Source organism: Meles meles, chromosome 7 (genome assembly GCF_922984935.1).
Source record: "Meles meles chromosome 7, mMelMel3.1 paternal haplotype, whole genome shotgun sequence".
In the NCBI taxonomy this organism is placed as follows: Eukaryota; Metazoa; Chordata; class Mammalia; order Carnivora; family Mustelidae; genus Meles; species Meles meles.
In genome coordinates, this window is record NC_060072.1 from 104,430,889 (window position 1) to 104,458,846 (window position 27,958).

General features: G+C 37.2%; 2 protein-coding genes across 2 annotated transcripts in view; one reads left to right on the forward strand and one right to left on the reverse strand.

The window, feature by feature from the left end:
* The window catches only part of LOC123946463 (ankyrin repeat domain-containing protein 26-like), a 49,401-nt gene that overhangs the window by 10,198 nt on the left and 11,245 nt on the right, over positions 1 to 27,958 (reverse strand). Inside the window, 10 exon segments of the mRNA XM_046011843.1 lie at positions 1,017 to 1,238; positions 2,307 to 2,576; positions 16,007 to 16,159; positions 17,918 to 18,823; positions 18,825 to 18,875; positions 18,996 to 18,999; positions 20,317 to 20,441; positions 23,169 to 23,347; positions 24,980 to 25,124; positions 25,127 to 25,200. Of these exon segments, the coding sequence (XP_045867799.1) occupies positions 1,017 to 1,238; positions 2,307 to 2,576; positions 16,007 to 16,159; positions 17,918 to 18,823; positions 18,825 to 18,875; positions 18,996 to 18,999; positions 20,317 to 20,441; positions 23,169 to 23,347; positions 24,980 to 25,124; positions 25,127 to 25,200 (2,129 nt within the window).
* On the forward strand, positions 20,688 to 22,639 carry LOC123946755 (importin subunit alpha-1-like). Its single transcript, XM_046012471.1, has one exon. It carries the CDS (start codon positions 20,807 to 20,809, stop codon positions 22,394 to 22,396), a length of 1,590 nt encoding a protein of 529 aa, XP_045868427.1. The 5' UTR covers positions 20,688 to 20,806; the 3' UTR covers positions 22,397 to 22,639.

Here is a 27,958-nt window from a genome sequence, read left to right on the forward strand (position 1 = left end):
AGGTAATACCTGCTGCCTTCTGGAATGATTGTACTTAAAAGATTCTTGGGGATTGTACTTAAAAGATTCATGACACATACTAATATTTAGTTAACCAGTTTAGAGTTGCAGAAATAAATCATCCTGGGGGGTCTCGTTGGCTCAGTCAGTTAGCCATCTATCTGCCTTCAGCTCAGGTTAGGACCCCTGAGTCCTGGAATTGAGCCCCACACTTGGCTCCCTGCTCAGCGGGAAGCCTGCTTCTCCCTCACCCTCTGCCTGCTGCTCCCCTCTGCTTGTGCTCACTTGCTCCCTCTCTCTCTGTCAAATAAATATATAAAATCTTTAAAAAAATAAAAATAAAAAAAAATCCCTCGAAGACATTTTTCAAGCATTGGCTTTCACCACTCTTGTACGTTTCACACATTACCTCAGAGAAACTGAGCATTTGGCACTGAGGAATAATTTATTTTTATTTATTTACTTATTTATTTTTTACTGAGGAATAATTTAGATGAACAATTGCTTGGGGAGAAGTAGATGGCAGAGTTGTGATCAGAACGAATTGAAATAGCTCCAGAGGCAATTAGGTTATAACACAGATACCAGGGTACTGGAGGTGGAGTCTGCCCTTTCTGTCTTGACCTTTTGGATTAAAGATGTACTCTTCCAAAAATAAACTAACATTAATAAATAAATATTAATAAACATTTCTATTTAGGGTAATTCTCACGATTTTATAATAATATGCTGTCTAAATTATAAACCTTCAAATAATTAGCTTAAAGACTAGGAGATCAGAGTCACTGAAAATATTCAAGGGAAAAAAATAAAATCATTTAAAACCAAAAAAAAGAGAGATGCAAACTGTCTTGGACTAGTATTTCAACAGTAAGTTCATTTACAAACATCATTTTTCAAAATTATACTATCTAGTTGGCTTTCACTTACTACTGATCTCATGAACATGGCTCCATAAAAATTATGGTTTAGAGGCAAATTAATAAGCTAACTCTACTTTCTATGATTGTTTTAACTTACTTGTTCAGTTCATTTGTCAATGACGTTCGATGTGTTACTTCTTCTAGGTAGAGGTGCTTGTATCTGTCCAATTCTCTTTTAGTAAGATCTTCTTGAGAACTTTCCATTTTGAATAATTCAAATTCCAGCTCTTTAATTCTGAGTTCCATTTGACTTCTTAGTGAAACATTATTATTTTTTCTTAACTGTGCTAATGTTTCTTGAGATGCTACTTGTGTCTAAAGCAAATTAAAAGCATAGTTTTAAAATTGTTACAACCTGGGTAACTACAGTATATTTCTTTCTTTTAGTTTTGTGTCAATGATTCAGAGAGCAATTTTTTTTAAAGATTTTATTAATTTATTTGACAGACAAAGATCACAAGTAGGCAGAGAGGCAGGCAGAGAGAGAGGAGGAAGCAGGCTCTCCGACAAGCAGAGAGCCTGATGCGGGGCTCGATCCCAGGACCCTGAGATCATGACCCGAGCCAAGGCAGAGGCTTTAACCCACTGAGCCACCCAGGTGCCCCCAGAGAGCAATTTTTAAAGTGAAAAAAAAAAAAAAAAAACAAACTGAAATGTAAAATATTTATCATTAATGTGAAACTGAATTAAATGTGAATAATGGTCATTCTTACATTAGAACTCATGTAATCTGATAATTCAAAGAATAATAAAATCATTTAAATTTTTTAAAAAGTGAACAATACAACTTAAGAATAATTGAAGTACATGGGTGCCTGGCTGACTCATTTGAGTGCCTGACTCTTGGTTTCTGCTCAGATAGTGATCTCAGGGTCCTGGGATAAAGCCCTGTGTCGTACTCAGCATGAAGTACGCCTGGAATTTTCTCTCTACCTGTTCATCCCCTACCTGTGCTTTCCAAATAAATAATTAAGATATTTAATATAAAAAAAGGAATAATCCAAGTATGGTACATTTTTTTTTTTTTTTTTTTTTTTTATGTAGGCATGCCCAGAATGGAGCCCAAATAAGCAACTGACTGTGCCACCCATGTACCCCATGGTGAAAATTTTTAAAGCACAATTTTTTCTTTTCCTCTCAATAGCCTTGTTTTATACTAACTGGTCTTACAAAATAAAATGACTTTCCACTGTGAATCATTCTGGAAGATCAATTTAGTGAGAATAATGATGAAAACTGAAATTTTAAAAGGGAAGGAACAAATGCTTCCAGAAATTTACCAAATTGCTATAAAGGAAATAGAGGGAAACTATACACTGCATATAACCAAAATATAATTTGCAATGAAATGAATTAAAGCATTTTATAGACAAATAAATTAACCTGTAAAAATAGATCGACTTCTATTAATTTTTCTGCTATGTTCAATCTTGTTCTTTCTTCAAGCTCCCATTTATATTGTTCTGTTTCACTGTATTCTACCATGTTGACTTCTACACGACTTCTGAGGTTTACTACTTGTTGTTCCAGCTTTTTAAAATTCTTCTCTAGTTTTTCACATTTTGTCAGCATTTCTTTCATTGATGATAATTCTTGAGTAAGAACCTGGTTTTTTGAAGACACAGTTTCCAGTTTTGCTGTAAGATCGTCAACCTGCATGAATAATAAAATAAAGTTTGGAAGTAGAGTGAAAATCGTCTAGTGCAAAACTAAGACCCCAAATTTATTTTAAAGATTTTAAATCTCTGCACCAAACATAGGGCTTGAACTCACAACCCCAAGATCAAGAGTTACATACATTACTGACTGCTCCAGTCAGGTGCTCAAATTTTAAGATAAATTCATTTTCAACAAAATGCTGTCTATATTGTAGTACAGTCTTGGAATGTAGAACCTCAACTCAAAAAATTAAGAACAAAATTAAAACCACTAGGAGTTGCTAAAATCGATCTCTGCTGTCATCCCCTTTGCCACACATTTGTATTTGATTTTTATACTTTTATTTCTCTATGATTGTTTCATATTTTTCCTCCATAAAATAAATATAAGTCACCTCTTAGTAGAAAGTCTCTTAATCCTTTCCTCATCTTAACACTCCATAATTTTTAAAAAAGATTTTATTTATTTATTTGAGAGGGAGAGAGAGCAAGACAGCGAGAACACAAGAGCAGGGAGAGGGAGAAGCAGACTCCCCACTGATCAGGAAGCCCAGCATGGGGCTCAATCCCAGCATCCCAGGATCATGACCCAAGCCAAAGGCACTTAACTGAGCCACCCAGGTGCCCTCGTACTCCATAACTTTTAAAGAAGTTTTAGGAATACCATAATGACTTATGTAGGTCTGAGCCAATAAATGCTTACCAAAGAAGACTTTGAAAATAAGACTCTAATTAATGAATCTATAAATACTGATTCTAATGCCATCAGCCTTTTTCTGAATTACAAATGTTTTATGCTAATTTGAATTGCATTCTGAGGAGAAATGATTCACAAGGTTAAGAAATCACATCTCTCAGTAAAAAAATTTAGTGGGGAAAAAAATTTAGTGAGATGATCCATATATTTTTGGCCCCCCCCCAAAAATTCCTTAACTCAACAGTGTTACAATCCTTTGTTACTTCCCACAAAATAAGAGAATATACTAAGCAATGAAAACAACCAAAAAACTTGCTAGAGTTTCAGTGATGCTGAGTTGGGAAGAACTCCTTTCCTTTAGATATAATTGGAAAGACAAGGTGAGTGGATGTGGTGGTTTTATAAATTGACACTTCTCCCATGACAATCCTTCCCCTTAATATGTGCTAGCCTTGGTAACTGGTTCCTAGTGAACAGAATATGGCAGAACTGCTGTGTGATCTTTAAGGCTAAGTTAGAAAATGTGATATAGCTTCCATCTGACTTTCTTCTTCTAGGAAACCTCACCCTTAGAATCCAGCTGTTGTGGGAAAGCCCAGGATACCTAGTGAGTCTTCATGTAAATATTCCAGCTGAGACTGCCCTAGTTAACATCCTAGCCAAAAGCCAGCCTCAACAGCCAAACATGTGCATGAACAAGTTTTAGATGATTCTAGTTCTCAGCTTCCAGTCATCCCAGGTGATGCCAAAGGAAGAAGAAATGAGTTGGCCTTACTCAGCCTTGTCCAAAGATTTGTGATCAAGATAAATGCTGTTTGGAGCTGTTTGAGGGGGTTTATTATACAGTAATAAATAACTGGCATAGATGCAGATATTAAAAATGGGGTGCTGCCATTAAAAAAAAAAACAAACCAAAAAACTAAAACTAAACCTTCTTTGAACCAGGAAGTGGGTGGAACCTGAAAGAAGATTAAGAGTGAGAAGTAGAGAAGAGTAAGAATGAAAACCAAAAGGGCTTCCAAGAGACTGTTAGTGGAAACCTGATGGCCCTTGAAGAGGCTTGCAGCAAAGGTTTCTAGATAAGTGAAGAAAATGACACTAGAGGGAAAAGGAACTCATGCCACAAACCACTTGAAAGTAAAATTGATAGGAGAGATGAGCTAAAGAAAGACTATTCAACATGAAGGAACCAGGACTTACTGGGTTCATCTATCTGTTCCTCATTCATAGCCTCTCCACATGCTGTATTGTCAAATAAAGTTAAAATAAAGAAATGGCTTCTGGGTTAAAAGCAAATCCAGGAAGACATGGCCTATGGGTGAAGCCAAAACTATAAACTCTTTATTAAGACTTCAGAAGGATTTAAGGTGTACCTCAAATTTCTTTAAGGATCTTAAGAGTATGAGAATTTTAAAGGCATTATCAAATGAGAGCTTCGCAGGAAACCTGAGGTGAAAAGCTTATCTCAAAAAGACCCAGGAGACTATGGACTCTGAAAAACAACCTGAGGGTTTTGAAGGGGCGGGGGGGGGGGTGGGGGGGTGGGAGGTTGGGGAACCAGGTGGTGGGTAATAGGGAGGGCACGTATTGCATGGAGCACTGGGTGTGGTGCAAAAACAATGAATACTGTTATGCTGAAAAGAACTTAAAAAAAAGTGAAAAAAAAAAAAAGACCCAGGAGAATGGCTTTTCTTTTTTTTTTTAATTTTTAATTTTTTATTTATTTATTTTTATTTGTTTATTTACAGCATAACAGTGTTCATTGTTTTGGCATCACACCCAGTGCTCCATGCAGTATGTGCCCTCCCTATTACCCACCACCTGGTTCCTCAACCTCCCACCCCGCCCCATCCCCCCGCCGCCCCTTCATAACCCTCTGGTTGTTTTTCAGAGTCCATAGTCTCTCATGGTTCATCTCCCCTTCCAGTTTCCCTCAACTCCCTCTCCTCTCCATCTCCCCATGTCCTCCATGTTATTTGTTATGCTCCACAAATAAGTGAGACCATATGATACTTGACTCTCTCTGCTTGACTTATTTCGCTCAGCATAATTTCTTCCAGTCCCGTCCATGTTGCTACAAAAGTTGGGTATTCGTCCTTTCTGATGGAGGCATAATACTCCATTGTGTATATGGACCACATCTTCCTTATCCATTCATCCGTTGAAGGGCATCTTGGTTCTTTCCACAGTTTGGTGACCGTAGCCATTGCTGCAATAAACATTGGGGTACAAATGGCCCTTCTTTTCACTACATCTGTATCTTTGGGGTAAATACCCAGCAGTGCAATTACAGGGTCATAGGGAAGCTCTATTTTTAATTTCTTCAGGAATCTCCACACTGTTCTCCAAAGTGGCTGCACTAACTTGCATTCCCACCAACAGTGTAAGAGGGTTCCCCTTTCTCCACATCCTCTCCAACACACGTTGTTTCCTGTCTTGCTAATTTTGGCCGAGAATGGCTTTTCTAATGGCATGAAATCCAATCATATTCACGGAAAACTCAAAAACTAAGAGAATTATAGTAGCAAAAACACTGTTTGCGAGCTTGGACTAAACGAGACCAAGATAGTACAAACTAAAAATAGGCCTTTGAGTCTTAGAAGTCCCATGAGGAGGAAGCAGGCTGAAAAAGCAACTACAAACACAGGTCATTCCTTATGAAAAGGACAGAACCAAGAGCTCAAAGAGTAAAGCAAACAGCCATGGAGAAGCATTCCCATGGTTAGGACTAAGTCCTAACTGAAGAACTGACAGCACGCTTCAGGGTGTGTTTCAAAACTGCTATGGACTAGTGTGCCTCCAATCTTCTTTCAATGGGAGAGTACTTAGCAGGTTACCAGTGTTCCATTTTGAGTGGTAGAGAACTGTCTTCCTTAATTCCCAAGTGTTCAGATTGAGAGGACTTGCACTCAAGGGACTATACTTCAGGCACCTTATCCCTGCTGTACCTGATTAAGATGGTAAGATCTTGGACTCAAGCCTAAACCCAATGCCAGGAGAACTGAGATTTGTGGGAGGTATGGGGGCAAGGTGAGTGTATTTTTCATGTAGAAGGAATACAAAAAATTGTGGTCGGTGGGTAAATCATGCTGCTTTTTAAATGTATCCATCGGTTTTTAAATATTCATTCCATTAAAAAGAAGACCATGGGCCTACCTTAGTGACTTTCTCTTAACAGAATATGGTGAATGTGTTGCTCTGTGTATTCCAAGGCTAGGTTACAAAAGACAATAGAGCTTCTGCCTTGCTCTGCAGCTCAGGCAGCTTTCTTGGAATTTAGCCCCCCATCTTGTAAGAAAGTTCAGGCCACAAAGAGTCTAGGTGTGCCAGTGTTTTGGCTGCCTGCTCTAACTATAGTCCTAAGGCAATAGCCAGCATCAACAACACCAGATGTGAGTGAACAAATCTTCAAACAGTTCCAGCCCCAAGCCTTTCAGTTGCCCCGCCTGAAGCTAGGGGAAGAGAAACAAGCTGTTCTAGCCACACTTTTCCTAATGTTGTACCCGACTTTTTGCATCCAAGAGACCACCAAGGAGCCAACACCGATGCAATCACACGAGGGTTTATTTAACGAGCTTAAGCTTGGGCCCAAGTATACCCAACACAGCAGAGTAGGGACTTGGACCCCGAGCTTAGTTAAGGGAGGGGTATTTATGGGTTCCTGTTACTAAAGCAGGGTGGGGATTCCTGTTACTAAAGCAGGGTGGGGGTTTCTGGAACCAAAGCAGGGTGGGGGTTCGTAGAACTAAAGTAAAGTAGGGGAAAGTTCAGCCCTTGGGCACAGGGGTCTGAGATGGCTTCCAGAGCTAAGATGGCTGTACTTATGCTAAGGCTAAACCTGAGGTGGAATGGCCTTAATTTTCTCGGCCTCCACACTAACAGTAGATCTGTGAACAAAATAAATGTTATTTATTTAAGCCACTAAACTTTGGGGAGTTTTTTAAGAAAAAACAGAAAGATAAACAGAAAAATGGATGACAAAAAGTGTTAATAAGATACATAATTTATATAGTAGAAATTGGTCTCCATTAAAGTGGGAAGTAATAAATGTTAAGATTAGTTTTTAAAATATTTTTTAAGAATTTATTCATTTGCAAGAGATACAGAGAGAGCACAAGCAGGGGAGCAGGCAGAGGGAGAGGGAGAAGCAGACTCCCTGCTGAGCTGGGAGCCTGACATGGGACTCGATCCCAGGACCTGGAGATCATGACCTGAGCCGAAGGCAGACACTAACCATCTGAGCCACCCAGGTGCCCCTAAGATTAATTTAATAATGACAAACAGTGCTAATGAGAAGCAGCACATAACTAGAAGTTTTTTTCTAAGAAGTTTTTCTTTCCATTTTCCCACATTTAGGATGTCATTACCTGTGCATTTTTTATATATGACCTTTATTATGTTGAAGTATGTTCCTTCTAAACCTACTTTGTTGACGGTTTTTATCATGAATGGATGTTGTACTTTTTAAAAAATTTTTTTAAAGATTTTATTTATTTATTTGACAGAGAGAGGTCACAAGTAGGCAGAGAGGCAGGCAGAGAGAGAGAGGGGGAAGCAGGCTCCCCACTGAGCAGGGAGCCCGATGCAGGGCTAGATCCCAGGATGCCAGAATCATGACCTGAGCCGAAGGCAGAAGATTTAACCCACTGAGCCACCCAGGTGCCCCTCAAATGCTTTTTCTACATCTTTTGAAATGATCAGATGATTCTTCTCCTTTCATTAATTTGGTGTATCATAATGATTGATTTGCAGATATTAAAACACTCCCGTAACCTAGGAATAAATCCCATTTGATCATGGTGATGATTTTTTAATGCATTGTTGGATTCAGTTTGCAAGTATTTTGTTGAGGATTTTTGCATCCATGTTCACCAGAGATACTGGCTTATAGTTCTTTTTGCGGTGTCTTTGTCTTGTTTTGGTATCAGGATAATACTGGCCTCATAGAATGAATTTGTAGTTTTTCCTTTCTTTTCTGTTTTTTGGAATAGTTTGAGAATAGGTACTAACTCTTCCTTTAAATGCTCGGTAGAATTTGCCTCTGGTCCTGGATTTGTGTTTGTTCATAGTTTTTTAATTAATGATTCAATTTCTTTGCTGGTTATCAGTCTGTTCAAATTTTCTATTCTTGTTTCAGTTTTGGTAATTTATATGTTTCTAGGAATTTATCCATTTCTTCTACATTGTCCAAATTGTTGGCATATAGTTGTTCATAATATTCTTTTATAATTGTCTGAATTTCTGTAGTGTTGGTTGTTATTTCTCCTTTCTCATCTGTGATTTTATTTGGGTCCTTTTTCTCTTGTTTCTGATAACTCTGGCTAAAGCCTTATTGGTTTTATTAATTTTTTCAAAGAACCAGCTCCTGGTTTCATTGATCTCTCCTATTTTTGTCTTTTTAAAGTTTCTATAGTGTTTATTTCTGCTCTAATTTTTAAAAAGATTTATTTGAGAGAGAGAGTTGGGAGAGGGTCAAGTGGAGAGGGAGTGAGTGAGAGAACCCTCAAGTAGACTCCCCGCTGAGTACAGAGCTAGAAGCAGGGCTTAATCCCAGGACTCTGAGATCATGACCTGAGCTGAAATCAAGAGTCTGCTGCTTAACCAACTGTGCTACCCAGGTACTGCTACTTCTGCTCTAATTTTTACTCTCCTTCCTTCTGCTGACTTTAGGCTTCATTTGTTGTTCTTTTTCTAGCTTCTTTAGGTGAAGGTTAGGTTGTTGTAAGTTTTTCTTGTTTTTTGAGGTAGGCTTGTATTGCTATATACTTCCCTCTTAGAACCATTTTTACTGTATCTCAAAAGTTTGGGCAATTGTGTTTTCATTTTCATTTGCTTCCATGTATTTTTAAATTTATTCTTTTATTTCCTCGTTGGTCCACTCATTGTTTAGTAGAATGTTACTTAACCAACATGCATTTGTGGTCTTTCAGATTGTTTCTTGTGGCTGACTTCTAATTTAACAGTATTGTGATTAGAAAAGGTGCATGGTATGACTTCAATCTTCTTGTATTTATTAAGACCAGTTTTGTGGGTATTATGGAGGGCAAGTATTGCATGGAGCACTGGGTGAGGTGCATAAACAGTGAATTTTGGAACACTGAAAAAAAATAAAATTAAAGAAAAAAAAGGCTTGTTTTGTGGCCGAATATGTGGTCTATTCTACAGAATGTTCCAGAAAGTGTGTTCTGCTGTTTAAGTATGGAATATTTTGACTATATCTCTTTAGCCCATCTAGTCTAGTGCATCATATAAAGCCACTGTTTCCTTGTTGACTTTCTGATCTGTCCATTGATGTAAGTGGTGTGTTAAAGTACCCAACTATTGATTATTTCTATTCCTTCCTAAAATATCCAAATTGTACATTGTCCTCACGGATACTTTTGCAATTAGGAATAAAAGCAATGAATCTCATTTAAAACATATATAATAAAAATAAAGTACCCTAGTATTATTCTATTATTATCAATTAGTTCTTTTATGTTAGTCATTAATTGTTTTATGTACTTGGATGATCCCATGTTGGGTGCATAAATATTTACAATTGATAGCTCTTCTTCCTGTCAGACTGTCCTCTGTATTATGATATAGTGCCATTGTCTCTTACTACACTCTTTCTTTTAGACTCTATTTTGTCCAATATAAGTTTTACTATTCTGGCTTTCTTTTGATATCCATTTGCATGACACACGTTTTTTCCATCCCCTGACTTTCAATCTGCAGGTGTCCCTATGATAAAAATAAAACTCTTGCAAGCAGCTTATAGATGGGTCTTGTTTTTTCTTCTTCTTTTTTTAAATCCACTCTGACATCCTATGTCTTTTGATTGGAGCGCTTACCCCATTTATATCCAAAGTAATTATTGATAGATATGTATTTGTCATTTTACTACTTGCTTTCTGGAGATTTTCTCTGATCATTTTCTGTGTCTTTGATGTTTTACTGGTTTTCTTTAGTGATATATTTGGATTTCTTTCTCCTCTTTGAGTGTTTATCAGTGGTTTTGTTTTCTTTTTAGGAAGGGCATGAGTGAAGTGGGGAGAGGGAAAGAGAATCTTAAGCAGACTCATGGCTGGAATAGAGTGCAGTGCAGGGCTCAATCTCACAACCCTGAGATTATGACCTGAGCTGAAATCAAGTCAGATGCTTAACCAATTAAGCCACCCAGGCACCACTATTAGTGGTTTTTGATATATAATTTGTATATAACCTCTTCTGCATATAGCAGTCTGTATTAAGCTGCTGGTCATTTAAGTTTGAGCCCATTATTTTTTTCTTCTTCTCCCCATGCTTTAGGTAAGGTATTATATTTTATATCCTCTTTTTCTGAGTTCCTTATGTTTTATATAAATGTTCATTTTTGCTCCTTTCATGTTTCCTGCCTTTATACTGTCACTTTTGGTCTCTTCTTTCCACTCAAAGAGTCCCCTTTAATATTTCTTGTGGGGCTAGTTTAGTAGTCACAAACTCCTTTAGTTTTTATCCGGGAAGCTCTATCTCTCCTATTCTGAGTAATAGGCTTGCTGGATAGAGTATTCTTGGCTACAGGTTTTTCCCATTCAGCACATTGAATAGATAATGCCACTCCCTTCTGGCTTGCAAAGTTTCTGCTGAAAAAGTTCCTGCTAGCCTTAAGGGGTTTGCCCTGGAAGTTACTGACTTGCTTTCCTGCCTTTAAGATGTTTTATTTATCAGCATATTTTGCACATTCAATTACAGTATGTCTTGGTGTTGGCCGCTTTTGTTGATTTTGATAGTTTTCTGTGTCTCCTGGATCTTGATGTCTGTTGCCTTCCCTAGATTAGGGAAGTTTTCTACTATTATTTCTTGAGATAAATTTTCTTACACTTTTTTCTCTCTTCTTCTACTGGGACTCCTATAACATGAATGTTATTACATTTGATGGAGTCATTGAGTTCCCCAGGTCTGGTCTCATTTTGCATAGTTCTTCTTTCTCTCCCTTCTTCAGCTTCATTGCCTTCCACTACTTTGTCTTCTAAGTTGTTAATTTGTTCCTCTGTTTTTTCCAGCCTGCTGTTCATTGCATTAGGTGTGTTTCTTATTTATTCCACTCTTCATCTCTGATTATTTTTTAACTCTTTTGTCTTTGTTGTAAGGGTCTCACTGATGTTGTCCATTCTTTTCTCAAGCCCAGTGAGTATCCCTATGATCACTGCTTTAAATCCTCCAACAGGCATGATATTTACATCTGTCTCACTTCAATCTCTGGACCCGTGGCCTTATCCTGTTCTTTCTTTTGAGATAAATTCCTCTGTTTTCTCATTTTATCTAAGTCTCTACCAGCTTCTCTGTGCTAGAAATGCCAGTAATGTCATCTACTCCCAAAAGTAATGGACTTATGAAAAAAGACGTCATGTAGTGCCCAGGGTCTCGTGCTTAGGGGAGTATCTCTAGTGTGTGCTGCATGCACTCTGCTGTTGTGTTCTGGCTGCTCTATCCTTCAGGCCAGACATCTGCAGAGGCTCTCCCTAACTGCTGTGGGCAGTGTTTGGTACCTGGCCTGAATGTAGCAACTTTTAACTAGGTGTGCTCTGGTGTGCTTGTGAAATGAGACCTGTCGCCACCTCCACTGGAACTGAGGCCCTCCCGAATCTGGTCAGATGTGGTGTGGGCAGGGGCTTGTGCTGATTTTCTGGGGGAAAGGCCTGCTGTGGTGGAACTGAGGCAAGAATGATTGAGCAGGGCAGTTCCACTGGAGTGCAAGGTATAAGCAGATTAGGTAGCCAATGTCAGAGCTGCACTTCTTCCCACAGATGGCTCTGTAAACTTGTGCTGAGGGGCAGTGGAGGGAAATGGTACCAGCTCGTTCCTTTGTTCCTAGAGAAGGGGTCTCTGTGAACACTGCCTCTCAGGGAAATGCTCTGAGAAGAGTGAGTAATTTCCCTACTGTATGCCCCAGACACTGTTCAGATCACTGTTTCCATGCTGTATGCTCCCAGGTTGTTTGCCTGCCTTCTCTCCAAGAGCAGCACAGCGCCCTACAGGCTCTATCCCAGCCAAGCCCATTGACCGTTAGAATTCCAGGTTTTAAGCCCCCCTAGTTGTAAGAACTCATGAAATTAAGCTCCTCTCACTGTCCAAGTCAGTGGCTACAGGGAAACATTCTCTTTGTGCAGTTCCATGTCTCACTCCTGCCCTTCTCCATGACCATGACTCCCTCTCCTCTGCAGCAGCCAGGATCTGTTTCTTTCCTAAACCACATTTCTGTACTTCCTACCTTCTTTGATGTGGCATATTCTCTCTAATAGTGGACTTTGTTCCGTTAGTCTTCAGGTATTAGGTGAACCTAGGCTCCTCTTACTCTGCCACCATCTTCCTTTCTCTTAGGATATTTTTCTAAGATTCCCTTCAATTACAAATTATTACAACTGGCAGGAACACCTTTACAGAATTTCCCCTTAAGTTAGAAGAAAAGAAAAACTCACAATCAGAGAGACAATATGCCACTTCCAGTCGGTGAATGGGAGAAGAATTAGGCACAAACAAGTCAGCTGCAAGAGAATGGGAGAGGGGGACAACAGTTGAAAAGACTACTACACCAAGCAACTCCTAAGTCTCACTTTTATTAGATAGAAACAATAGCCCACAGAAGAGCCGATGAAGGTCAAACATTAGTCACATGTCTTGTGGACAGACAAGAAGGAGGGTAAAGTTTATAGTTAACCAAGCACATTCAAAAGACTCATCTAACTAACAATAGGAGCTTTTGGGAAGAGAAGAGAGAGACCACAGAAAAGGGAAGCAGGCAGTATTTCGTTCTGCCTGGCGTTCCCAGCTGCTCAGTTTCACCGTTGTATGGTCCTTTCCCCCAAAGAACTGTTGCCAGTATGTGTTTTTCTTAAGGTCGTATCTAAATGTGCTTGGTAACCAGTAAAATCCTCCAGGGGTTATAGTTTAAGTAACACATTGTTCTGAGGGGCAGTTGCAACAATATGATTTGAAATATAATAGCTGAAAAACTAGATATAGTTTAATAACCAAAATTTGACCTTTTACCTGATCTCCCTTAACTGAAATTCTAAAAGAAATAGGCAGCTTTGAGTATTTTTTAATTAATCTAATACTCAATCTTTATTCTGCTTTCATCAGTGAGGAAATAAAGAGAACATTGTGGAATCATTTTTAATATTTTCAGTAGCAAACCAAATGTACTGTTCTTTGGCACTATTTAAATTGAATATAACTTCTTTATCTTACCCCAAGCTTGTTTATGTGGGGAGGTAATTAAGACCATCTCGTCTTTATGTTGTGCCACAAAGCTTTCCCATATCATACAAACAGGCTTTGAAATTTTTTTTTTAATTCAAACTGATTATCCACTATTTGTCTCTGATAACTCCATTAAATCAAACCTGATAATTTACAGCTGTATTCTTGAAATAATGTAATAAATGTTTATTCCATTAATTGCGTATTGAGCTATTAAAGTACATATCTTTCTATTTAAACTAAAAGAAGACAGATAAAGACAACTGTGTTTTCTGAGAATGTAGGAGGTGTGCCAAGAACAGGATCAACACCAGTGTTATACACAAGAACCAGGTCAAAAGAGTAACTAATTGTGAGTTGCAATTTTGGATTAGCAAGATTTCAAAACAGGAAAGCTGAAGGCCCAGAGTTCATCTTTTCCTTCCTAGATGGTGAAATTTATGGATGAGTCTATACTTTATAACAAGTTCATAGAACATAATGAAGTAAATCGTAGACAGCAAATCCTACAATCAAGATTTGATGAAAATGGATATGCAAGGCACTGAGTGAGAGACTAACGATATGAATGGAGAAAAGAAATAGGACCCTATCTTTTTGAGCCTAACTTCTTATCCTATCATGGAGTCAGCAAGGCATAAGTTGGTAAAAGTCTCATTTTTAAGAAGCAAAAAATGTCTACAGGAGTAAAGTTAAGTTCTACTACAGTGACTTTTTATTATTACATAAGTGAGTGAGTAATTTGCAAGACGACTAGGGAAGATCATAAAATTTGATTGGACAGAGACAGAAAGATAGACATATAGATCAATGTATTAGAATTGACAATCTAAAAAGAAATTGCTACATTATGGTGAACTGACGTTCAACGAGGGTATAAAACAATTAAATGAAATAAGAATAGTCTTTTTAACAAATGGTACTGAAATGGTACTGGGACAAATGGCTATCCACATGCAATGTAATAAAATTAGACCTCTACCTCATAGCATATATACAAAATTAACTCAAAACGTAAGAGCTAAAACTATAAAACTCTTAGAAAAAAACATAGGTGTATCATTTGTGACTGGATTTGCCAACAGTTTCTTAGACATGACACTAAAAGACAAAAAAAGATTAAGTATATTTCATCAAAATTAAAAACTTCATTGCTTCAAATGTCACCATCAATAAAGTGAAAAGACAAGCTACTGAATAAGAGAAAAGATTTGAAAATCTTGTATCTGATAAGGGATCTGTATTTAGGATATGCAAATAACTCTTACAATAATTAAAAGACAATCCGATAAAGAAATGGGCAAAGTAATTAATTCAGTCCTTAAGGAAGATATAGAAATGGATAATAACAACATAAAAAGATGAGATGCTCAACATAATTAAGTTTTTGTGGTTTTTTTTTTAACATTTTATTTGTTTATTTGACAGAGAGAACACAAGCAGAGAAACTAGTCACAAAGGACCACACATTGTGTGATTCCCTATATATGAAATATTCAGAATGGGCAACTCTATAGAGGTGGGAAGTAGACTGGTGGTTGCCTGAACCTGGGGCCAAGGACTAAGGGTTTCTTTCAGGATAATTAGAATGTTCTACTTGATGGCAGTAATGATTGCCTCTATCAATATACTCAAAAAACATTGAACTACACATATTAAATGCGTGAATTGTATGGAATGTGTAATCTATCTCAATAAAGCTTTAAAAAAATCCAATGGCAAGGCCTAGATAATTTTCTTAATTCTCTCTTCTGGGCATATATAGTATACATGATCTAAATATTTCTGTGCATTTATCATATATTGAAAAGGAAAAGAAAATGAAGGAAATGCCTAAGTTCAACCGGTTTGTGAAATCACTTTTCTGTACAAGTTATCCTGAAATCAGTACAGATTCTGTATCCATTCAAAAAAGTGAAGATGAGAAATAAGACAATTTTCTGAAACATTCCATTAAACATTATCTTCTGCTTTTACACGGCTTAGCTCATCATGGTAACAGAGATATCATTAAAAAACATTGTTTAGGGCAGCTGGGTGGCTCAGTTGGTGAAGCATCCAACTCAGGATTTTAGCTCAGGTCATGATCTTATGGGTCATGGAATCAAGCCAGCATGGGGGGCTCTGTGCTGCGCAGGGTCTGCTTGAAATTCTCTCCGTCTCCCTCTGCCTCTCTGCCCCCGCCTTCACCACAAATAAATAAATAAATAAATCTTTAAAAAAATTATTTAGTGGGGAAAAAAGTCTCAATTTCTGTGAGGAATGATGTGTAAGTTTCAACTTTCCTAAGGGTAACTATTATAAGAAAAAAGTGTATAACACAAATAGCAGAATGAAAGTCAAATTTAAGAAATAAGTACATTGTGAAGATATTAAAATTATACTAAATTGATTATAATGAAAATACAAAAGGAAGTGGTCCATGGAAATAAGCATCCTAAAACACTTCATATTATTTAACCTAGTACAGATTAACTAGACATGTTACATTTCATACATACCTGATTTCTAATCTGAGCCAGTTTCATCTTTAAGTCCTGTGTCTCATCTTCTAAATTCATACGACAATGTGATGTCACCTTCAGTGAAGCCTCTGACATAGATAGTTTGTTTAGGGTATCAGCCAGTTTTTCTTGAAGTTGTCTCACAGCTACCTAATAAGACATTTCTGTTACTGGTTTTATAAATCATCTTACTATTAAATTATGTTAACAATATATAACTTTAACCTATGTATTTGGAAATTTTAACTACAAACATCAATTCATCTCCTTTTCCTAACATGTACACATTATGTCTGTTTAATGAATTTGGTTAAAGACACAAAAAGATGTTATCCTGCCTAGTCAGTATTATGTTACTTAGATCATTAATTCAGCCCCACTATCCATTCCTTGTGGATGAATTTTCCCAAAGCTTCCCAATCTACTGAAGTCTCAAAAAGAAATGAGTATATAGGTGGAACTAACATTGGCAAATTCTACATTATGACATGTTTTCCCTCTTTTTTATTAGAGGCTTCAATTAATGTCAGATTTCCTCACATATTCAATCCTCTGCTCAAATCCTTTTAATAGATAACTATCTCAGAACATAAGTGAAGTCATTCTAATGGCCTTCAAGAACCTAGATAACCTGGCTTTCACCTCTCTCCCTGACCTCCATTCCTGCTACACAAGAATCCTGCCACCCCTCATTAATCTGAAAATGGAGATCCAATGCCCAATTAATAAATTACAGAGATACAATTCTCTTTGTGTTGGACAAACTTATGCCCAAATGATAGTAATTGAGCTTTGAAATGAGCAAATTATTTGCAAAATTGCTTAAAAAATTATAAATAGCAGGGGCACCTGGGTGGCTCAGGGGTTTAAGCCGCTGCCTTCGGCTCAGGTCATGATCTCGGGGTCCTGGGATGGAGTCCCGCATCGGGCTCTTTGCTCAGCAGAGAGCCTGCTTCCCTCTCACTCTCTCTGCCTGCCTCTCTGCCTACTTGTGATTTCTCTCTGTCAAATAAATAAAAAAAAATTATAAATAGCCGTGGGAAGATTAAATCAAATATAGTTTTGCTAAAGCTCATCACAGTTGTCCCAAATTATGATTTAATGAAAAGTAAGTGCCTTCAAAGGATTAAAAGGTATAAGAATACATGATTTCAGACTAAAAGTCCAAATTTATATAAATAAGAATAAAATTATGCCAACCTAAAATGTATAAAAAGCTACCATGTATAGCTTGCATAAATGTATAAAAGTATATATGTATATACATATATTTATACTTATAAATATATACTTATACTTATGTATATATGTATAAAAAGTACTGAGATACTGTACTTTTTATTCAGTTCATTTGGGAAATCTGGAGCTAATTGTCAAGTTAATCCACTTAATTGAATCTCAATTTCAGAATACTCATTTTAGTATTTTGAGCATTTCCATTTATCTGTTCATCATGGTATTAACATGTGATGACAGGATTAAAATTCTTATTTTAGCAGTATAAGATTAAATTATTAATATCAGCCTACTACCTATTAACAATTTATAACTTAACTTCTTAAACTTTCATAGAATACAGAACAATTTTATTCAGATTAAAGCACCTCTCAAGTCTAATTTTTATTGGCTGGATACAAGTTATGCTGACTTACAGTCTATATATTTTTTATATTCAACTAGATTCAAAATTCAGCTATAATCATTTAGGTCATGATCTCAGGGTCATGAGGTGGAGTTCTCCAACATGGAATCCTCCTGGGATTCTCTCTCCCTCCACCTTTGCCCCACTCCCATTCATGTGCAGGTGCACTCTTTCTCTCTAAGATAATAATAACAACAATAATCCATAATCAAATATTACTTTGAATTTTCTCAGGAAGCTTGAAAAATATTTATCTTTCTGGATACTTCTCTTTCTACTTTCTCCTTTTCATACTCATACATTCTTTCTTTTAAAAGATTACATTCATTGATTAACTCTTTCTTGCTTGCTTCTATTACAAAAGCTTGCTTTTGACGTTCAGCTTGAAGTTTTTTTATAATATCCTGAAACTGGTCTTGGATATTAATTACCACCTTTTCTTTACTGGGAGCTTTGTTGTGAGCATCATCTACTTGCTGTTGAAGCAACATATTTTCACTTTGTAGTTGAGATAATCTCTCCTTTAAGGATTCCTGCTTCCCAATGTATTTACTCACTTTATCTTGTGCACTTTGATATGTGTGTAAAATTTCCTTTTTCCAACACTGTGTTTGACTTAGGTCTCTTTGTACACGTTCTAAAACCAAAGTCTTTTCTCTGAGAGCATCTCTTGTGCGATGGAGCTCAGTTTCCAGAGTATTAAATTTACTTTCAGCTTCAGAAAGGTTCTGAGAAAGAAGCTCATTATCTTCTTTTAGGTTAGACACATCAAAATTCAATTTGTCCTGTACACGAAACCATTTGCCTTTTGCTCTCTGGGAAGCAAGTTCTAGGTCTCTTTTTGATGTCTGACTTTGGTCATAATCCTGTATAGCAGCAGCTGGTCTAGCATGGTACAATTCAACTTTCTCGTCCAGTCTTTCTTTATTTTGCTTTTCATTCTTGAGTTTAGACTTTAGCATTGTGTCCTCAATGGTCAAAGCATTAATCTGTCCACTGTGTTGGAGTATTGTTTTTGTTAATCTTTCCTCATTCAGTTTTATGGTCTTTTGAAGACTGACATGCTTTTCTTTTAAAATGTCAATGTCTTCACAGTATTTCCTTTCCTTCTCCTGGTTCCAGTTATTTATTGTGTCTATTTTCAGTCCTAGCATAGTGATTTGATCCTCCAAGATGTATTTTTTTATGCAACAGATATTTTTCATTTTCCTGACTATTAGAAATCTAAGTAAAACAAAGGAGACTTTTAGTTGGAACACAATAAAATTACATTATGGTGATTTTTCTCTGAAATTAAAGAATAAACTACGTTTATACAATGACTAGGTTGCAGTAAGTAGATACTGAACTGAAAAAAATAAAGTTGGGTCCAAACCTCAAACTTTATACAAGCATAAATTCCCAAAGCTTCAAAAATTTAATTGAAAACAATGAATGCATGAAAGGAAAAAAGAAAGCAAGACAAATTTTTTAAGAATCTCAGAACTGGAAATGTCTTTCTCTGATTTATTACAAACCCAGAAAGCCTGAAATAAAAGATTAATAAACCTGACTACACTAAGAATCAAGTTTACAGTCTGACATCTAACACAGGTACGCCACAGTAAAATCCTTAGCTCTGCATATATTTCAACAGATTAAATTTCCCAAAATTCTTTTTCCTCACAATAGTCCATAGAAATTCTACTTTTCTAACATTTCTGTAGTCAGTTATAAGAGTTAAATCTACTGATAACTGACAAATCTAGGCCCTGTACTATAAACACTTCTACATACATCAATGAACTTTTTTAGTTATCACAATTCTAGAGTGGAGAGGTTCAAAATATTAAGTGAGCTGCAGGACTTCCCGCAGGTCTTCTTCCTCCACTCCTAGTGCTCGTGCACGAAACTAGAGCTCTTCTCTAGCGTAAATCATAAAGACAAAAGAAGCCTCATATTTCACACAAAATACCAATGGTAAATAAGGTAAAATTTTCTTAGAAAAATCATGAGATTATTTGCTGCTGCAATAAATGTTTTCCTCATCATGATGTTTAAAATGGTAATAAACACAAAATAGGGAAAAATACACTAAGCTATTTTATTAGGATTAAAATACTCATCAATAAATCATCATTACCATATGATTGTTTCAAAGGCACCTTTAATGAAATAGGATACTACTTGGAGCAAAATGCTACTTTTCTCAAAAGTAAGAGACTAACATCCAAAATAAAGTCTCTGAATAGGCTACACATTTCCTCCTGTTCATCGGTGGAAGTGTTAAGCTAAACTATTGAGAGAGAGGTGAGGAAACAACTGCCAAAAACTGAAACATATATATATATATATATGAGAAAAATATATATATATGCATGGAGAAAAAATAATAATTTCAGAAAATAAATTATATATACATACAAATACATACACACGTGTACTTCAAAATAATTAAAGAAAATACCCCAGAACTCCTTTTTTTTTTAAAGATTTTTTTAAAAGTTTTTTATTTATTGGACAGACAGAGATCACAAGTAGGCAGAGAGGCAGTCAGAGAGAGAGAGAGAGAGGAAGGGAAGCAGGCTCCCTGCAGATCAGAGAGCCCGATGCGGGGCTCCATCCCAGGACCCTGGGATCATGACCTGAGCCGAAGGCAGAGCCACCCAGGCACCCCCCAGAACACCTTTTGTTATCCATTTCTACCTCCTTTTGTTTGCAGAGGTGATTGTTTAGAATTCCATCTTGTAATATTCTGGCATCCTGTTCTCGACAAAGTTGTTTCTTAGTATCATTCCATTCTTCCACAGCCTAAAGACATATTTTCATTAGGATTTTGGATGACACCATTAAAAAAAAAAAAGTCAAAAGTTTAAGAGAACTTTAAAAAAATGTTCAAAAGAAATAGCCTTTTTAAATACAAGGATTTTTATCCTACATGAATAACTCAAATTTTAATTTAAATGACAGCTAAATTTGTTATAGAGTAAAAATACAGGTAGATATAGTATGTGAAATAAAATTTCTTTACAAAACATTTAACTAATTCCACACCGTCTTTGGGGTGATCCGTGGTGGACGTTTTGAGGGCAGCTGACCTGCAGCCTGCGCGTCCCGGACCACCTCCCGTGGAAGCCTGAGCCGGCCGTGTAGCTTTCTCCCTTTGTCTCATAACCATGTCCACCAACGAGAATGCTAATTCACCAGCTGCCCGCCTTAATAGATTCAAGAACAAGGGGAAAGACAGTACAGAAATGAGGCGGCGTCGAATAGAAGTTAATGTGGAGCTGAGGAAAGCTAAGAAGGATGACCAGATGCTGAAAAGGAGAAACGTAAGCTCGTTTCCCGATGATGCTACCTCTCCACTGCAGGAAAACCGCAACAACCAGGGCACTGTAAATTGGTCTGTTGATGACATTGTCAAGGGCATGAATAGCAACAATTTGGAAAGCCACCTCCAGGCTACTCAAGCTGCTAGGAAACTGCTTTCTCGGGAAAAGCAGCCCCCCATAGACAACATAATCCGGGCTGGTTTGATTCCAAAATTTGTGTCCTTCTTGGGCAGAACCGATTGTAGTCCCATTCAGTTTGAATCCGCTTGGGCTCTCACTAACATTGCTTCCGGGACATCAGAACAGACCAAGGCTGTGGTGGATGGAGGCGCTATCCCAGCATTCATTTCCCTGTTGGCATCTTCCCACGCTCACATCAGCGAACAGGCTGTGTGGGCTCTAGGAAACATTGCAGGTGACGGTTCAGTTTTTCGAGACTTGGTTATCAAGTATGGTGCAGTTGAACCACTTCTGGCTCTCCTTGCGGTTCCTGATATGTCATCGTTAGCATGTGGTTACTTACGGAACCTTACTTGGACACTTTCAAACCTTTGTCGCAATAAGAACCCCGCACCCCCGCTAGATGCCGTCGAGCAGATTCTTCCTACCTTAGTTCGTCTCCTGCATCACGACGATCCAGAGGTCTTGGCAGATACCTGCTGGGCCATCTCCTACCTGACGGATGGTCCAAATGAACGGATTGAGATGGTTGTGAAAACAGGAGTTGTGCCCCAGCTTGTAAAGCTTCTAGGAGCTACTGAATTGCCCATTGTGACTCCTGCGCTAAGAGCCATAGGAAATATTGTTACTGGGACAGATGAACAGAATCAGGTTGTAATAGATGCCGGAGTGCTTGCTGTCTTCCCCAGCCTGCTAACGAACCCCAAAACTAATATTCAGAAGGAAGCCACGTGGACAATGTCAAACATCACAGCTGGCCGCCAGGACCAGATTCAGCGAGTTGTAAATCATGGATTAGTCCCATTCCTCGTTGGTGTTCTCTCTAAGGCAGACTTTAAGACACAAAAGGAAGCTGTCTGGGCTGTGACCAACTATACAAGTGGTGGGACAGTTGAACAGATTGTATACCTCGTCCATTGTGGCATAATAGAACCATTGATGAACCTCTTAACTGCGAAGGATACCAAAATTATTTTGGTCATTCTGGATGCCATTTCCAATATCTTTCAGGCTGCTGAGAAATTAGGTGAAACCGAGAAACTTAGTATAATGATCGAAGAATGTGGAGGTTTGGACAAAATCGAGGCTCTACAAAACCATGAAAATGAGTCTGTGTACAAAGCTTCATTAAACTTGATTGAGAAGTATTTCTCTGTAGAGGAAGAGGAAGATCAGAATGTTGTGCCAGAAACTACCTCTGAAGGCTATACGTTCCAGGTTCAGGATGGCACCGCTGGGACCTTTAACTTTTAGCTTGTACAGCCGACGCAGAACGTTGTTTGTGGTGTGCTCTGTTTGGTAGAAGTTTGTCTTACTGTTTCTCTACTAAGAACTCTTTTTAAATGTGTTTTGTTATTGTAGCACTTTTTACAACAAAACTCTACTTGACCAGTTCCAAACTGTACAAACTGTATGAAGCTCCTCCTCCCAGTGGGTTTCTTATTTCTATGTGGAATCTCCTCTCTTGCAGTGTCTGTAAATAAAGATTAAATTCCACCCTTTTCTTTAAAAAAAAAAAAAACATTTAACTAATTCCATCATAGTCTCAAGGTCATTTAGCCTGTATTTTAATATAAAAAATCCAAAACTGGGGTGCCTGGGTAGCTCAGTTGGTACCCTTGGTTTCAGCTCAGGTCATGATCTCAAGGTTTTAAGATCCAAACCTGAGTCAGGCTCTGCCCTCAGAGTCTGTTTGAGATTTTTTTCCCTCCCTTTCCCTCCCCCTCTACACATTCCACTACTCATGCTCTCTCTATAAAAATAAATAAAATCTTTAAAAAAAAAAAAGCCAACATGCATATTTATTTCAATTTACCCTCCATCCCTTCATTCAGAAAATATACATAGGGCTTATATGAGAAGCCAAAAATTCCAATAAATTAATTATTTTATCTATAAATATCATAGTTACTATTAGTATAAAACTAAATTTTTTATCTATTTTATACCTAAGTAATATACATTAAATCAAAGAGATATTATAAATAATAGTGATGGAAATATGCAATTTTTATCAAAGACTTACCTGACTGAAATCATTTCTTACAGTCCTCAATTCCATATCTAGTGTTCTAAGATTAAGTTTGAGCTCTAGTTTCATTTCAACTTCTTTATTATACTGCTCTTCCTCTCTTGTTAGTTCCTCCTGAATCTTTTCATGTAACATTTCAGCACTTGTTGTTCTTTCTTTTTCTTGTTTTATAGTAAATCTGCAAATAAATGTGCTTATTTTAAAATTTGTTTTGTAAGCAATAAAAAGCTCATATTATGATCTGGTTCCAAATATGTTGGTTTATTATCCAAACGAAATTTCTACATTCTCAATTTTTTTTTTCTTTCTAGGACTCATGTTTTTAATTTCTCATTTCAGTCCCTTCCAAAAGATGTATATAGTTGAAAAGAAGCAATGAAAAAGCATTATGCTGCTTAGTACTGATATCTCTGGGAGATATCTCTGGGAGATACTGTAGTGAAAGGAATTTTGAAATTATTCAAGAAAGAATGGAAAATTATTGTTTTTTCCACATAGTCATAATTACTCCTCCCATAGAAGAGACAATTTAGTTACTATTTAAAAAGAGAAGTTGCTGTTTATAAAGAAGTTATAATTCACTACAAGTAAATTGCTACTTCACGAAACATCACAGGTATGGCAGTGTAAGACAGCATCTGCAGATGCCTTTACACAATGTACACCCGCAGATTACTAGGGAGTCAAATATCTGTTGCCCTATAATATTGATGTTTCTTCTTCTGCAATACTCTCAATTTACCTTGTTGATTATTATACATTTCATTTTTTGAAAGATTTTATTTATTTACTTGATAGAGCACAAAAAGGTGGAGTAGTAGGCAGAGGGAGAGGGAGAAGCAGGCTCCCCGCTGAGCAAGAAGCTCAATGGGGGACTCAATCCCAGTACCCTGGGATCATGACCTGAGCCAAAGGCAGACACTTAACCAACTGAGCCATCCAGGCGCCCTTATCTGTTTTTTTTTTAAATTAACATATAATGTATTATTTGTTTCCCCTACTATCCATTTAATAAATCATTTGAAAACCCTTTTATAACAACACAGGATCTATATTAAGTAAACAATAAAGAGTAATATGTGTTGCAGTATAGAGTTTTGAATTAATTTTATCAACATACAAGAGAGATGCTGAAAAATCATAGCAGTAATCATTTTCCATTTTACTTTTTAGTCACACTGTATGTTTAAAACTAATTTTTAAAAATATTTCTGTCTTGAGAAAAATGGCCATTTTATACTGTTGATGGGTCCAATTTAAAAATAGGATCAAAGACCTTTTTTAAAAAATTTTTATACTTTAAGAAAACAACACTACATTGAAGAATTTATTCCAAGTAACCAGAAATATAGAAACAGATTTATATAAAAGACATTCCTTACAGCATTAATTCAAGTATAGAAAAGTGGGGGGGGGGGACCCAAAATTCAATTTGTTAAATAATGAGGTTTCCACCTGGTGGATTTCTATATGGTCATTAAAATTACGATTTGGGATATTCATTAAATTATTAGAAGTATTCACTGTTAAGAACTTGCTGTATTATTTTGAAGAATCTCATACTTCACAATACTAAAGAAGTTTTCTTCCCTCTAAAATCCCAGGTCAGTTAGCAATTTCAAAACTTCTACACATCTGTAGTATAAAAGTAAATAATTCAAGGGGTACCTGGCTGGCTCAACTGGTAGAGCATGTGACTCTTGATCTCACAGCTGTGAGTTCAAGCCCCACATATATTCGGTGTGGAGCCTATTTAAAAAAAAAAAAAAGTAAATAGTTCAAGTATTTCCTTAAAACCAAGATATCATATCTCAAACTGCAGAGTTCTTGCTCCCATTCTACTTTTCCAAACTCCAACTTCGATATCATTTCTTTTATTTCTGATAGCTGCTTTTGTAGTCCCTTAGCCTTATTTTCCATTTTTAAAATTTTTTCTTTTAAGTTGTCCACAGTGATTTTTTTTTAAGTTCTATTAATCTTTCATATGAAAGAACCACATCCTGGATTTTCAATAAGCTGACAGAATCTACATCAGAGAAAAAAAAAACAAATAAAATATATAGGACACCTGGATGGCTCAGCTGGTTAAGCATCTGACTCTTGGTTTCGGCTCAGGTCATAATCCCAGAGTTGTCAGATGGAGCACTGCATTGGGCTCCACTCAGCGTGGAGTCTGCTTGAGATTCTTTCCCCCCTCTCTCCCTTCACCTATGTTCTTTCCCACTCCCCAGTCATGCTCCCTCTCCAATAAATTAACTATTTAAAAAAGAAAAAGAAATAAAATATATGAGTACTTTTTGCATGTAAAGGACTGTATTTTTCACATTCACTCATTCATACATTAAACAAATATATATTGAATGATTTCAATATAAAATATATTACTGGGATGCCTGGGTGTCTCAGTTGGTTAAGCATCTGCCTTCAGCTCAGGTCATGATCTCAGGGTCCTGGGATTAAGCTCTACATTGGGCTCCCTACTCAGTGGGGAGTCTGCTTCTCCTCCTGCCTCTGCCCCTCCCCCAGTTTATGTACTCTGTCTCTCAAAAAAAAAAAAAAAAACAAAAAAGATATTACACTAAACTCTGCAGATTTCTGGCTTTTATTTAGCTTAAAGTCTAGTGAAGGAGAAAACAATTATAAATTCAGAAGTTCATATAATAAAAGAGTTCTATGATCACAAGAAGAGCAACAATTCTAGAAACAGAAAATCGACTGCTTTCCGAAAGGTAGGATGGTGGAGAAGTGAATCCAAAGTGACAGGAAGATAGATCGTGGGGGAGGGGCAGGCTCCCAGCAAGCCCGGAGCGACGGAGCACTAAATCAGGACTTTTAAAAGTCTCTTCCACTGAGGGACATCGCTCCAGAGGCTAAACCGGGGTGAAGCCCACACGGGGCCAGCATGGCCCCAGGTCCCGCAGGGTCACAGAAGGATCGGGGGTGTCTGAGTGTCTCAGAGCTCACAGGTACAGAGACAGAGCCAAGGAGTGAGCTCTCAGCTCGGGTTTACCTTGAACCAGTCACAGGCTGGGTGAGCTCAGAGCACAGCCAGAGGCCAGGAAGACTGGAGTGATTGGGCACTTTTCTCTGAAGGCGAACTGAGGAGTAGGGCCCTGAGCTCTCCGCTCCTCCAGGCCGGAGATTGGGAAGCCGCCATTTTCATTCCTGACCTCCGAAACTCTATGAAAAGCATTCAGGGAACAAAAGCTCCCAAAAGTGAACCCTAGCGGATTACTTAGCCTGGCTCCTGGTAAGGGCGGTGCAATTCCGTCTGGGGCAAAGATACTTGAGAATCACTACAACAGGCCCCTCCCCCAGAAGATCAACAAGACATCCAGCCAGGACCAAGTTCACTTACCAAGGAGAACAGCAGAATTCCAGAGGAGGAGAAAGCAAAGCATGGAATTCATGGCTTTCTTCCCATGATTCTTTATTCTTGCAGTTAATTTAATTTTAAAAAATTTTTTTTCTTCTTCTAAATTTTTTTTAACTTTTACCCTCTCCTCTTTTGACGTTTTTTAACTAGTTTATCTTAACAATACCTTTCATAAAAAATAATAATTTTTTGAACCTTCATTATATAGTCATATTTTATCCTTCATTGGATCTAACTTTATTTTTTGTACACACATAGGGTTGTTTCTTCTAAAAAATTTGGGGTACAAATTCTAATAGATCAATATATACCATAAATCTAACTCAGGGCTTCTTCTAGTCTCCAGCCTGAGACTTTTTCTTTATTTCTTTTTCTTTATTCTTTTTCTTTTCTTTTTTTTTATTCTCCCAACCAACTGCTTTACCAACTCATTTTTTAGAAATAAAAAAAAAATTTTTTTCATCTTGATAGGCGTATTCCATCTCTTCATTGTGTTTACCCTTATATATGTTTTTCATTCTTTAAGGTTTTGGGAGATAGTTTCTTCTAAGAGACCAAAATACTCCCGAAATTAAGTGGGTGACCCTGTTCTAGTCATCAGTCTAATATACATATTTTTTTCTTTTTTATATTTTTTTAAATTTGTTTTCTTTTTAAATTTTTTTTTTCCTGAACTTCTTTTTATCCCCTTTCTCCCCCCAATGATTTGGGGTCTCTTCTGATTTCATTAAAGCGCATTTTCCTGGGGTCTTTGCCGACCCTTTTAGTATTCTATTTGCTCCTTCATATATTCTTTTTTTTTTTTAAGATTTTTTTTTATTTGACAGAGAGATCACAAGTAGGCAGAGAGGCAGGCAGAGAGAGAGGAGGAAGCAGGCTCCCCGCGGAGCAGAGAGCCCGATGTGGGGCTCGATCCCAGGATCCTGAGATCACGACCCGAGCCGAAGGCAGCGGCTTAATCCACTGAGCCACCCAGGTGCCCCTCCTCCATATATTCTTATCTGGACAAAATGACAAGGCAGAAAAACTCACCACAAAAAAAAAAGAACAAGAGGCAATACCAGAGGCTAGGGATCTAATCATACGGACATTGGTAATATGTCAGATCTAGAGTTCAGAATGACGATTCTCAAGGTTCTAGCTGGGCTCGAAAAAGGCATGGAAGATATTAGATAAACCCTCTCTGGAGAGATAAAAGCCCTTTCTGGAGAAATAAAAGAACTAAAATCTAACCAAGTTGAAAACAAAAAACTATTAATGAGGTGCAATAAAAAATGGAGGCTCTTACTGCTAGGATAAATGAGGCAGAAGAAAGAATTAGTGATATAGAAGACCAAATGACAGAGAATAAAGAAGCTGAGCAAAAGAGAGACAAACACCTACTGGACCACGAGGGGAGAATTTGAGA

Coding starts and splice junctions, on each gene's coding strand:
- LOC123946755 (XM_046012471.1), top strand. CDS start 20,807: ATGTCCACCAACGAGAATGCTAATTCACCAGCTGCCCGCCTTAATAGA.